The 14168-nt window shown below is 34.7% G+C and overlaps 2 protein-coding genes across 2 annotated transcripts in view; one reads left to right on the top strand and one right to left on the bottom strand.

The window, feature by feature from the left end:
• Nucleotides 1-546: 546 nt before the first annotated feature.
• On the top strand, nt 547-4333 carry LOC126971978 (piggyBac transposable element-derived protein 4-like). The gene is made up of 2 exons (XM_050818505.1): nt 547-1962; nt 4214-4333. Exons 1-2 carry the CDS (start codon nt 547-549, stop codon nt 4331-4333), a joined length of 1536 nt encoding a protein of 511 aa, XP_050674462.1.
• Nucleotides 2360-14168, bottom strand: part of LOC126972225 (monocarboxylate transporter 10) — a 36888-nt gene continuing 25079 nt past the window's right edge. The window contains exon 3 of the mRNA XM_050818868.1: nt 2360-13429. Coding sequence (XP_050674825.1) covers nt 13371-13429 — 59 coding nt within the window. The 3' untranslated portion in view covers nt 2360-13370. The remainder of the gene's footprint in view (nt 13430-14168) is intronic.

The raw sequence follows: 14168 nt of genomic DNA, 5'->3' as shown, positions 1-14168 counted from the left end.
CGCACACATGTATGATTCACCGACGGGAGGTGCGGGGTGGAGACAGGACAAGCGATCTTTCACGGCGCGTCGCCAGTGCGCCCACGCCACTAACGTGAGAGTACGTCCTTGCATTTTGGCGCGAAATGGCTTCCGCTCGGCGCAGTTACCGGCTCGATTCTAAAGAAATTCTTGATGCTTTGGTAAATGATGTTGACTCAGACATTGAGGAAGACCCGGAAATTCAAATTGAAGGTAAATTATTGTATTTTATTATTGTATTTTTATTCAAATATACCCTTTTTGCGACGTATAGATTTTTATTAGTGTTTTCTCTCTCCAGAGGTAATTCAAGACTTACAAGAGGTGGTATCGGTCCAAGATGAAGTAAATGATGATGCTGACATGTCAGAAAACGTATCTGAACCAGACCAGGGACGGAGCCGGGGTCGCTCGAGACCTACACTTCGTGGCAGAACGAGATCGCGCGGCGGACGCGTTCGGTCAGGAGCGCGCTCGACCACCCGCTGTCGCGGCGGCAGACATGCAACAACTTCTATCAGGGAAATGGATGAAGGTAATGGATGGTCATACCAAGCAGCGGAGCAGCCGCCAGAAAATCCAGTATTTCAAGAAATATCTCGCGTATTAGCTCCGATTGATGAAAATTTGTCACTGTTCGATTGTTTCTCAAATTTTTTTCCTGATTCTTTTTGGAACTTGCTCAAGACTGAAACAAATCGTTATGCAGCTCAAATGAAGGCTAAACAAACGCGACAAGGTATCCTGAAACCTGGCACTATGCTTTATATATGGAAACCTGTCACGAAACAGGAACTAAAAACTTTTTTTTCCATAGTGATTCATATGACACTCGTTCAAAAAGAAAGTTTCGATTCTTACTGGTCAACTCGTGAAATAATAGAAACTTCATTTGCCAGAAAGCACATGAATAGGAACCGATTCAGAGCTATTTACAGCTGTCTTCATTTGAACGACAACTCAAATTATAAACCACGTAATGATCCCGAATACGATGCTTTTTTCAAACTCCGACCGTATTTCAATGAACTGTGTTTTCTGTGTGAGAACAGTTTTTATCCCAACGAAAACTTGACGATCGATGAGGGCACTTGTGGATTTAGGGGTCGAGTGCACTTCAGAGTTTACAATAAAGATAAGCCCGATAAATACGGTATGAAAGTGTACATGCTTTGTGACGCGGAAACGGGCTACATACTACGCATGGTTCCCTATGTCGGCGACTCGAAATCTGTCGAGACTATTATCACGGAATTGAGTGAACCATATTTTGGTAAATGGCACACCATTTATATGGATCGTTTTTTTACGAGTCCGACAATTGCAGACTTACTTTGGCTGAAGAAAACTCGCACTGTCGGCACAGTGATGGCAAATCGTCGTGGTCTGCCACAGGATTGGCGACAACAATCTTTGGAAAAAGATGAAATGGCTTTTTGTCACCGCGGAAATCTAACTGCCTGTAAATGGAGAGATAAGCGTGATGTACTTATACTCACGACGAAACATGGAGCTAGCTGGACAGAGGTGGATGCAAAAGTCAAAGGTGTGGGCGTAACCAAAAAGGTGAAACCAGACTGCATCCTCGACTATAACCATTATAAAATTGGCGTAGATCTCAATGACCAATATGTGTCCTATTATTCGTTAAATAGAAAAAGTATGAAATGGTGGAAAAAAATGTTTTTCAATTTAGTAGCGCGTTCTCTGGTAAACGCTTACATTTTATACAATAAATCCAGAGAACAACGACGCCGCCTGCGATTCTCGCAGTTTCTGATGGACTGTGGTGAACAGCTGGTGGAAACTGCATCAGATGCTGAAGCAGGACCCTCCCGTGGTCCACATGCTGTCGGGACTAGCACGAGGCTCGTCGGCAGGCACTTCATGGAGAGGATTCCAAGCTCGGAAAAGAAAGATAAAGTCGCACGAGTTTGCAAAGTGTGTGCCGACATTTTAAAAAAAGAAACCGGAAAAAGGGGGCGCAAAGAGACCATTTATTACTGCCCAGACTGCAATGTTCCCCTGTGCTACTATCCCTGCTTCAAAATATTCCACACAAAAAAAAATTACGTTACATAATTAGCTCAAGTATGTAAGATTGTTTATGTTGGAGTTTTTTTTTTTTCGATTTTAGACCTCTTTTCTTAATTTTTTTTCATAAATATTATTTTTTATTACAAATGTTTTTTATTTCATCCCTAAAAATATAAAGAACAATAGTACATATAAAAAAAGAATAATAGACATATCACAGATAGTTTTTATTTTATGAGTCATAGAATATCGGCAAAAAACGCCGGCGTACCAGGGAAAGCCGCCTTTATAACGGTCGGCTGTTAAAGTGTTAAATAACTTCTAATCTATTTGTATTTAAATAATTGTACTAATATCAAAATACAATAAAATATAAAAGTATAGGTAATCACCATAATAATCCATAAATGCAAATTTGACGTCTAAAGACACAAACTTCCATGTAAAATATAGTTATGAAATAAACTACAATCAATTTCCTTAGTTTTGCTCGATATACACAACAAGCTTATTTATAAGTGCTTTTTTGGAAAACATTTTTCAGCGGTCCTAAAAAATTATGAGCCAGGTGGCTTTCATGTAGAAAGTAGATGATTTAAGAAAATATCTAATTCTTTTTGCAATAATAGCAAAAGATAAAAATATCTAATAAACTAATTTAACTTCATTATTTCAAAATATTAAAAAACCTCCTGAAAGAAAGTCACAACATACCCGGGAGTTGGAAAAAAAAATTATTCAACGGAGATCTATTCTGAAACCTTTTGAAGGAAAGAAATAAGTCTAATTATGTTATGTTATCATATTGTTCAAAATGAAGCAACAAAATTTTATTACCTATATATTGCATAACTGCATAATAATATAATATAATAGCGATAAATGATCTAAATGGTAGAACCATAGAGTAGGTAAGAGTCTGAATTTTGAATAAGTATCTACATAAAAATCACATTTTCAAAAATCATCTAAATAAATATCATCTGGTTTCCTAGACTGACTAGAAAAAGTTGAACAAAAGAGCACTTGATGTAATTTAATAAACAATGTGCTACATACTGTAACTGCATTATATTTATTTAATATCCATAATATTTTTCTAAACAACGGTCATAATTTGCTTAATTGTATAAGAAAATGCTATTTAATTCGACATTGACAAAACTCTTATTTACATTCCATAAATTCTAAGCGATAAAGAAAATATAGGCATTATATCGTTATTTATAACTATGACGATAAGAAGCTCAGTAAATCACTTAATTTAGCCATTACATGATTTTCTATCCTTTATCAAAGATATACAATTAAGATGTCTATTAAAATTTTAAAATTTCAACATCAATCATAAATATACTAACTCTTTACAATATTTTTTAGCCATCACACATTTCTCTTACACCTTGTTTGACCATGTTGACGTAATTCCAGAAAAACGTTCCAAACCAAAATCATGTCGAATTTGAATTAAGAACACAAAATTGATCACGTGATTCATATTAACGGACTGACAAAAAATGGCAGCCCTACTGTCACTCTTTAAATGACATCATAACTTAGTAGCTAATAGCACTAATATTTATTAAACTTTAAACACCAATTCCTTAAAATGTGATGTCTATGCCTTGGAACGTTTTTCAGGAAAACTACGTCCATGTATGTATGTATAAGAGAAATAATATCTATCATAAATCTCTGGAGGGAGTTTAACCAATAACAAAAATTTGCTATCTTAAAATTAACACATTTATTAACATTAACGGGAAGGCAATTTGCCTCTTGTTAACTGAGAGGTGGTTTCGTATTGGTTTATATATTAAGGATTCCAACATTCAGTAAGCTATCGAAGAACTATCAGTCGTTTACATTAAAATAAACATTCTACGCGTTCATTTCACAAACGCCGTTATTACACGCCACGTTTCTTCATTTTTTTTTTGGATTGTATGGCCTGGTAACCACGATTCTTCAGGTCGCACCCTAACGTCCCCTAACGTCAATTTTCGTGCTCTCGCACATTCTTGAATTTGTTTTTGTTTCTGTTTACTTTACTTATTAATTTCATTACATGATTTGTGTCGCTACAATGTGTAAAAGAGGAAAGATTCTACACAGGGGCGTAATTTGCTATAAATTAATGACATTCTTTGAACAGAAAAAATTAAAAAGATTTGATAACGCTAAATTATCTTCAAGAACCACACTTTCCGATCCGCTGTGGGAAATAGAAGTCGAGAAATTGTTTGGAAATGAAAAAGTAGCAGGCGTTATTTAATTATTTAATTTTATCAAGCGAACTGCGGCAGCCACTAATGTATCTTAACGAACTAAGGTAGAAGCAAAAAAAACTGATCTAGCTCGACTTACGGCCGTTCCCAATATACTATCTACTTACGATAAGAGATAAATTACTACCTTCTACTGTCAGTATTTAGCTGTCAATAATCTGAAGCTGTCCCAATATACCCGATAAGTCACTGTTATCGCATTATATTATATATACGTCAACGATAGTTACGATTTTTATCTCAAGTAGTAAGAGATAGACTGAATACTGGGAACGGCCGTTAGGCAGTTTCTTTAAATACGCAAGTTAAAAATTGACGACACCGAAAAAGGGAAAACTCTCAAGAATTACAAAAGCCCTAGAATTTCACAAAATATATGCAAGAAAACCTTCTACCTTACCTACCTGCTAATGTCATTCTTGTACTTGACAATGCAATATATCACATCAGAAAAATTGACAAACCACCAACTTTAGCACCACGAAAATGACATACAGTATTCTATGTAGCCTAAAATGACGAAACAAGTCTTATATTACTGAATAAGTCGATAGAAACCAGATAAAGAGTATGAAATTTAATTTTTACGATTGCAACCATACCGTTGTGATCTCAAACCCATCGAATATTTTGGGTGTACTTTGAGAGTAGCTGAACATCAAAAATCACTCAGTTACGAAATAGGGAAGGTCACAGAAGAGGGCTGACAGAAAGACATGTAGCACGTTGACAATACCTAATGTATGGTGATAGGCTAAACTACTGAACTAAATGAAAGGGAACTAATTATTGCAGTGGGCGGTGAAACTGACAACAGCAGAAGCAGAATCGAGTGATGACAGTGGTATAGAAACGAGTGATTTACGAGATAATTTACTAATTTCTACTGTCAGTAATTAGCTGTCAATAATCTGAGGCTGTCCCAATATACCCGATAAGTCATTCTTATTGCCAGTTCACTGTTGCAATTTCCACACAAACTTCTACCCCTGGTAAGCTATACGTCGTTTCATTGACAGACAACGTGTACGGATGAGTTACCGTCGATAAGTATATTGGGACAGAACAGTCAACGATAGTTACGTTTTTTTTTCTCAAGTAGGCCAAAACCGGAGATAGATTTTGATAGATTGAGAATGGACGTTAGATACATGATTTAGGTAACTGGTACAGCAGTTATAGATACATAAGCCGCAAGTTTAAGTTTGCACCTTTGTAAATAATTGAGTTCAAACAATATCTTTCATATTATGTTCTGACTTTAATAAAAAGTGTATGCACGCAAGAAGTTATACTTCTTTGGTGTAACAAAGCAAAAATCCTTAAAGTTATTTATTCCACCTGCTATTCTACGCTTGTAGAAATAACAATATTGAAAAAATCTTGCAAAGATGGCTTTGACAATTAATAATAAATAACGAATACGGCTGTACGGGCTTGAACCCTTTGCCTGCGTAATAATGGACGAAGCACCCAAAAAAAATAATGTTAATAATTTTAGGAATCAACTTCACCCTGTTACTTTTGTGTTACAGTGATGCGCGCGCATCTTAATATTTCACTCAAACCATTTCATCATAACGCGCCTAAAGAAGTCAATAAAGCTGTCAAAATTTAGAATGTTTCATTTAACCTTATCATTAATTTAATTTTTTATCTACTTATATTATGTATTCTAACTTATTCATATTAACAAAACAATCGTACTCATGCAACATCTATGAAAAAACTTCTTTATGTAATGTGACTACAGCGCCACTCGTTAAAAGTTCGCACTCAAGTCGCACTGTGTCAAAAAAAAAAAACAGGATACTCTTTGTCTTCGGTACCGTTAGCTGTGACTTCAAACAGTCGACGACAGCAATCTCGAAATGAACGCGTAACACACTAACATTTAACATTAAATATTACATTTATATGATAAAACATTAATAGAATTTTATAATGTAACCACAATAACTATTGCACTACCTAAAGGAACTTTATCATTAAAATATATTATGACGGACGACATTTTAATAAAACTTACCTACTAAACTAAAATATAAAATACATAATATGTATTAATAATTGATTTATATTATTCTGGTTCGCATATATTATAGGTAGTCTGTGCATTAAGTAAAACTAATATTAACTTGTATAAGGTAGGATATTTTTGGTGGATTTTAAATGCAATAATGTTTATATCAATAATATTTTACGACGTTGTACATCATTTGCAATTCATTTATATAAATGTACATCATATATATGTCTTTTAGTTTCAGTATAATATTGAAGATGTATTTTATGTTATGTACAATTAAATTATAGTGTGCAACCCATACTCGGACCTCATCAGTATGTTTTCTGACTACTTTTTCCGAATTGGATAACTTATTGGTAAGACTGAGTTTTTATTTTTATGTTTTATTTTTTATGAAAATAAGGGACGAGACGAGCAGGACGTTCAGTTAATGGTACGCCTTGCCCATTACAATGCAGTTCCACTCAGGATTCTTGAAAAACCCATAATTTCTAGCGGCACTTCAAATGCGCTCGTTACCTTGAGACAAGATGTTAAGTCTCATATGCCCAGTATAACCCCCTTATTCATAATGGTCCGCTAATTTTAAACAGCCGCTAAGGAGTGTTTTTTCTCATTCTGACTTAGGTCAATAGAAGAAGACAGAGTGCGAATTAGCAATGCTTTAAGTTAGCAGACTATTATGAATAAGGGGGTTAGAGTATGACATGTGACAAATGTGGAAAAATATAGGAACGAACTCGTATTATCATAGAACATGTCATGCATTTGGAAGCCTGAACACGTTAACAATGAAGCAAGGGACGTAGGCAAAATATGACTGACTCAATTTCGGTTTATAAATCCAATTTTCATAAAATAAAAAATTGTACTTTCTTTGCTTATTCATAATATCAAAAACCACACAACTTACAGTGGAACTGGCTCGCCAGCAACAGACACCCTCGAGACATTCTGATGCGTCGCGGGCACCAATTATGATAATAATAAAGAATATATTTAATTTAATAAATATGTGGATGTAGTTATTTGTTAAAATACTATTTAACTGTAACAGTCTCAGCAGGCATATGCAGTATTTCATAAGATAATTGACAATAAAAGGGTTTTAAGATTCAACAGCGCCGTTTACCATGCCATGAAGAATTTACGAACGATGCGGGACTTCCACTAAGTCAACCGTTCGAGTGGCGTATAGTTGATAAATCTTGTATGTCTTGTTCAACGCTCAGGTTGTGTTGTGTTGTCAAATTGACTTGAGATGTCGCACTCGGAACGCGAGAGGTCAGAGGTTTGAGTCACGCATCGTTCATAAATTTTGTTTATAAATTTAATTTGTGTAATTAATCCCAAGTGAGGGTTATCACTTTAAAATCACAAATTGTTTAAACAGGCAAAAATTATGTAAAGATCCTATTCTTTAAAATATTACTGATTTCATTTACGTTTTGTTTCAATAATTTGCCATCCATTAGCCAGTGATAAGTATAAAGTATTTTTTTTCTTGTCAATATTATCAGGCAATAGTCAATAAATCACAAATACAAAATATTGATACTACTTACTAACTACAATTGTTACTAAAACTACTACAATATTGTATTAAATAACTAGTAAGTTATTTCGAAGATTTTTGTATGATCTAATCATAGGCGTGCATATCATATAGGCCAGGGGTGCTCAAACGGTCGATCGGGATCGACAGGTCGATGGCGAGTGCTTTTTGAGTCGATCTCGAGAAAAAAATCCGGTATTATAAACTAAAATCGGTAATTACGTACCATCTTATGAAAAGTATGCTCAGGACATGCAGTGTCACGCTTCAAAATCCAAAGTCACTATTTAGCTAAGAAGTTTAGAACTTTAGAACGCGTTTGTTTTGTAAGAACCAATAAACTCGCAATTTTGAATAATAATTATGAGTATTTTCATTGACATTTAAGAGCAGACCTACACTTACTTTGACTAAAAATGCATATTATTATGCGCAAAACTAATATCTATGTCATCGTGACAATCCTTCATCACACATACTTGAAGCCTCTCAGAGCCGATCGATCGTAGTCTAACAATTTTGAGGTAGATCGCCAGCAGTTCAAGCTTGAGCACCCCTGATATAGGCAATTAGGCAGTGCCTACATCGTAATGAACCTAAATGAACATAGTGTTAAAGTTTATTTAGTTTAATTATGTTCCGTTATGTTATAACCAAAGTTCTTTTGAACACCAACTCATAAAATGTTTCCTTACGCTAGATACTAAATACCTACGGTAAGATTGCTTATTCTAAAGCTCAACTACGACTAGTTAGATCTACAGTGCCTACCTTGCTAGAAAACCAATGCACGCCCCTGGTCATCTAATAGACATTAATTAACTTTTTATTAATGATAGACGACGACGACCTGTATAGCCGAGTGGTTAGCGATCCTACCTACTAAGCTAGAGGTTCCGGGTTCGAATCCCGGTAGGTGCAAGCATTTATATGATGAATATGGATGTTTGTTTCCGAGTCATGGATATTTAAATGTTTTTATGTATGTTTATATGAATTTATGTATGTTTAAGTAAGTATATTGTATTAAATATATCATTGTCTTGTAACCCATAACACAGGCTATATATGCTTAACTTGGGGCAAGATATTTTGTATAAAAAGTGTGTCAATATTATTATTATTATTAATAAACATCTTAATTTGATAGATGTACAAACATATCGATAATACTTAGGGAAGATGTTAGAGTTCAAATTAGATTTTATCTAAGACAAGATATTTTTACTAAAATCTTAAGCTCAGACATCCTGTAAAGCACCACAAGAGAACCACTTTATTATCAATCAGTTTCACTGACGGACTGGTTACCACATCTATCTAATATATATATAAATTACGTGACACGTTGTTTGTCCTCGATGGACTCCTAAACTAATCAACGGATTTTAAAGGGGATTACTTCACGGAGTGTAGTTTAATCCAACTTGAGAGATATGATATTTATTTCGATTTGGGACCCATAATTATTTTTATTTCCAATATTTGTTTTGTATGGACATATTTTCTGTGAGAGAATTTATTGACGCACGTTTTGACAGTTCTGCTGTGAAACAATTACATTATAACAACAAGGAGCATTTGTTACGAAATTATTCTTGATGTTTTGAAATATTATTGGTAATTTCATATAAAACAGTATTTTTCATTATCTACAGAACAACGTCTGTCGGGTCAGCTAGTTCAATATATTTTGTTATACATAAATTAGTTCCACTGCATTCGCAAGGGGCGTTGGACAGTTATTCTTGTAATTCGATATTTTTGCAAAGATTTTGATCATTATAGGCAATGACTTTTTATAAAAACAAACTTAAGCAATATTCACACCGTTATAAGCTTCGAACCTTTTTCAAGTACAGCTATATCTGTAATTTATTTTTTAACTAGGTATTGATTTATTACTATTTGATTTAAATCGTTATTATTTAAACGCATCTTTTCTCAAACCTTCTTTGAGGTAAACACTCATAAAATGCAAAAAAAATTATAAAAAAATTATTTCAATCAATATATTATTTTTATAGAAAAAAAATACTATAATTGTACAATCTTGCTCCAATTCTGGACATAAATGGCTATGATAGTGCAAAATCAATAGGTATTGGAGTAGTTAAAGAATAAAAAGAACCCTAATTTAATGTTAATAACTTAAAATAAACTTAAGAAAATAACAAAGATATTCGAGTTATGACCTAACAGCTATATGCAGGCACCTACCCTATATTAAAGGCATTTGTCGTACACAAGTTACTAAGTAAAATAAGTTTAACTTAAATATCAAGCAATTCAGTGTTTTCCACTACAAGATAACCATAGTAATAAAATTAAGTTATATTTATTTTGACAATGAGTAATGATAACTTAATAAGATATTATAAATGCTTTCCAATTTGTATTTGGTCTAATGATCCTCAAAAATATATTATGTAATTAATGTTATAAATAATTAGTCTATACAGCACCCTACAAAGTTAGTATATTAGGAGATAATAATTATTATAGTGATAAGGTAAAAAATTATGTCAGTTAAGTATTGTTACATTATTAAAATATTATTTTAATCTTAGCCACCGCATAAATATTCCAAGTAATTCTTAATTCTCAGCTCATATTAGTAAACATAAACATAGTTACGTTTGAAGAGTGAAAATAGCATTCTAGACCAGGGTTTCCCATTAAATGGTGATCTAAATAAAATGCCGGGTCGCAACATTCCCGCCTTGTTTTAAAATAAAACTCCATAGATTAATATAAATGATTTGAGTTTTCTTTAGTGTTAATTCCGCCAATATTTGTCTTTAAACAATTCGACACGTGTTTCGCCTCTACACGAGGCATCCTCAGAACATGTTGTCTCGCCAAAATCTGGCACGAGACTCAGTTAGTCTCATGCCAGATTTTGGCGAGATAGACAGAATAGAAAGAAAACTCAAATCATTTATATAATTATGGATTTCCGCAAAGTAACGCCTACTTCAATAAATTTTCCATAGAATAAAACTATTAATTTATCGCGAACTTGGAATCGTTAGTAAAAAAGAAACAGCAGCTACACTTCCCACTAAATAAATAGGCGATAACAAAGTATGTAGTACTTTTAATCATTTTTACTATTAATAAATGTATATTAATTTGATTTGGGTTTAAAAGTAAGTTGGGTCATGCAGGCTCCTTTGCACCGTGTGCCGGCTAGATTATGGGTACCACAACGGCGCCTATTTCTGCCGTGAAGCAGTAATGTGTTGGCATTACTGTGTTTCGGTCTGAAGGGCGCCGTAGCTAGTGAAATTACTGGACAAATGAGACTTGATAACTTATGTCTCAAGGAGCGCAGTTATAGTGCCGATCAGAATATTTGGGTATTTCATTGCATTGTAATGGACAGAGCGTATCAATTACCATCAGCTGAACGTCCTGTTCGTCTCGTCCCTAACTTTCATTAAAATAAAGTGGCAGTGTGGAAATTGTCGGGCCACGGCAGAGTAATGTTTGGGAAAGACTGTTCTAGATGTAATATTTAATTGATACAATTGTATCGACAGTTTATTATTGTGTCAAAGCAGTCGTGATGTGCTCTGGCTAGTGGAATCAATACGAATTGATAACGGGATCTATTTATGCGTGACTATTGACCCTATGTATCAATGTATTAGTAAATGTACTTATACATTACAAACACACACGTAATTCATATAATCGACCAGCAATAAATTGCTTAGCGAGTAATTAAACTGGTTAGTGACCCTGACTACTGAGCTAGAGGTCCCGGGTTCGAGACCGGGTGCAATCATTTATATGATTCATAGAGATGTTTGTTTCCAAGTCATGTATTTATGTATGTTTAAGTAAGTATATTGTATTAAATATATCGTTGTCTTGTACCCATAGTAAAGGCTATGCCTATTTTGGGGCAAGATATTTTGTATAAAAGTGTGTCAATATTATTATTATATTAAAGAATTTACTAATTTTACCACCTCTTACGTTTTTCAGTTTACTATCGCACTCTTTTGATATATCTGGATCCAGCCTTACAAGAGTAATTAAAAAGTACAGAGTGTTGTATATTGTACGATGGAGCGGACCACTTCTAACGACTCACCACTGAACTCTATTACATATATACCACTGGACTGGCAGCTGTCAAAGTGCTTTTGTTCCTGTTTGATAGTCGCCATTTTGGCGCTGTTGGCCATGTAGCGACAGTATGCGGTACTAAAACTAGTGATGACAACCTCAGCAAACATCGATAGATGGTGGAAAAATATTTACAAAAAAAAAATGTGTACTTTATTACGTTGATTCTTGAAGTATAAATAAAACGGAAAACGAACGAAATTATTTCAAAATGCAAAAATAGTTCAGAGTAATGTACGTGCCTTCGCAGCCTTTGTATTATATTTTGTCAAAATTAGTTCTCTGGACGCTAGCGAGTGGCGCTTCAAACAGACACAAAAAAATTGCAGTCAAACATATGGAACAGCCTGTCCAGTGGTATTTATACAGGTCAGTGCGACGCACATAGAATCAATTGTTCTTATACAATTACACATTTCAAATGGAATGGTCTCTTCGACACATAAATAATTAGTTCCGTAACATTGTAGCAACAAAGACCGAAAAATCATATCGCGTGTAAGTTGTGTGGGTTTTCTTTAAAAGTCTTTTGGGATCACTTTTCACATCTTTTATACTTATAAGCTAAATAAAGTGTTGGTAGTTTTTATGAAGTTCTCATCTTTTGCCCTTAACACTACAACATACCTAGACTAAATACAGTATCATAAAATGTGGTATTCAGATGAAGAATTAGTCTCCGGTGCACTCTAACTAGATACCGCAGGCGTAGTCGCAAAGTGCGGCAACCAATACTACGCCCAAGTGGACATATCGAGCCACCCGAACAAAATGTGACGTTGACGTGCCACATGTTCAGATAACTATACCTACTAATAATTGAAACTTTAATGCCGGGTTGCGTATCATCAGTAAGTATTTTATTAATTTCAATGTAAAATAACACGAAGCGTATATAAGTTACAAAACTTGAAAGATGCCATTGAGTGTCAAGATGCCACGCACACAAGCATCTTTACAAATAGCCAATACACACTTCAATATAAAGTTGCCGTAATAAAATACTATTGTTCTTAGGTAGTGATGTATCTAGTTAAAGCGCAGCGGAGACCAATCCTTAATCTAAATTATGGTCTATCGTATACGAATTGCATAAAATGTTATAAATCAATATAAATAACAGAATGAAGCAATGCGTTACAAATTGCGTAGCATTGTTCGGGTAATATTAAAGATCTTAGAGTTATAATTAAAGATATGTGTGTTCGTAAAGCTGAATCGTTCGGTTCATTAGAAATAGTAGAGACACAAAGAGATTCACTTAACGTTGCCGCATCATCTGGCGCTGCAGCAGCCAGGGTTATAACGAAGACTGCTGACGTTTCCCGTCCGACTGGAGGAGCGGCGTCGGTGGAGTATCTGCAACGACAAACACTTACTATAAAAGATGAGTACAATTTCTGGGACATTATATTGGTATGGTAAGTCGAGGGCACTAGACCACGAGGCAGGTCCCCGATGAGGTGGACGGACCAAGTGAGGCAAGCTGTCGACGGTACTCTGCATGAATGCACGAGAAGAGCGGCAGTTCGCGACAACCTCGACGTGACGACCACGACCACTCTGACAAGAGTGTAACGCCGAAGAAGAAGATCTTGGATCTGTAGGAGATCGGCAATCACGAAAGAGACTTGAAACTAAAACTGATACGGAGAGTGAGGAAAAAATTATTCGGGTCCAACGTGGAGAACGTATTCAAATTCAAATATTTTTATTCATAAATAGGATGTGGCATCGCTTATTATACAAAAACTACCACCCATTCCAAAGAGAATGCCTCAGACCTGAGAAGAATGGGCGCAACAAACTCAGCGGGCTTTTATTTTCATCTAAAAATGTTTACAAGGCAATATTGTACAATTAAACTTATTATGAGGGCGATGGCTCCATTCCCAATCTGTGAAATCATTAAGAAATGATTATGTTATAGTAAACTTTACCACACAAACGTTTTTTAACAATTCTTTTGAATATTGTAATATTTTGTTTTAAACATTTTCTGGGATCTTGTTGTAAAAGCATATATATCGCCCCACAAAAGACTTACTAACTCAACTTAGCCGAGTAGGTAGTAGGCATAACAAGTTTATGTATGTGG

Source organism: Leptidea sinapis, chromosome 25 (assembly GCF_905404315.1).
Source record: "Leptidea sinapis chromosome 25, ilLepSina1.1, whole genome shotgun sequence".
Taxonomy (NCBI): domain Eukaryota; kingdom Metazoa; phylum Arthropoda; class Insecta; order Lepidoptera; family Pieridae; genus Leptidea; species Leptidea sinapis.
The sequence above is the reverse complement of the archived record's forward strand: the minus strand, read 5'-3'. Positions and strand labels throughout refer to the sequence as shown.

Excerpts from the sequence above, each read along its gene's own strand:
- LOC126971978 (XM_050818505.1), top strand. The coding sequence starts at position 547 with ATGGATGAAGGTAATGGATGGTCATACCAAGCAGCGGAGCAGCCGCCA. Across the intron at positions 1,963-4,213 it reads AAGTCGCACGAGTTTGCAAA|AAAAAATTAAAAAGATTTGA; the intron begins GTGTGTGCCGAC and ends TTCTTTGAACAG.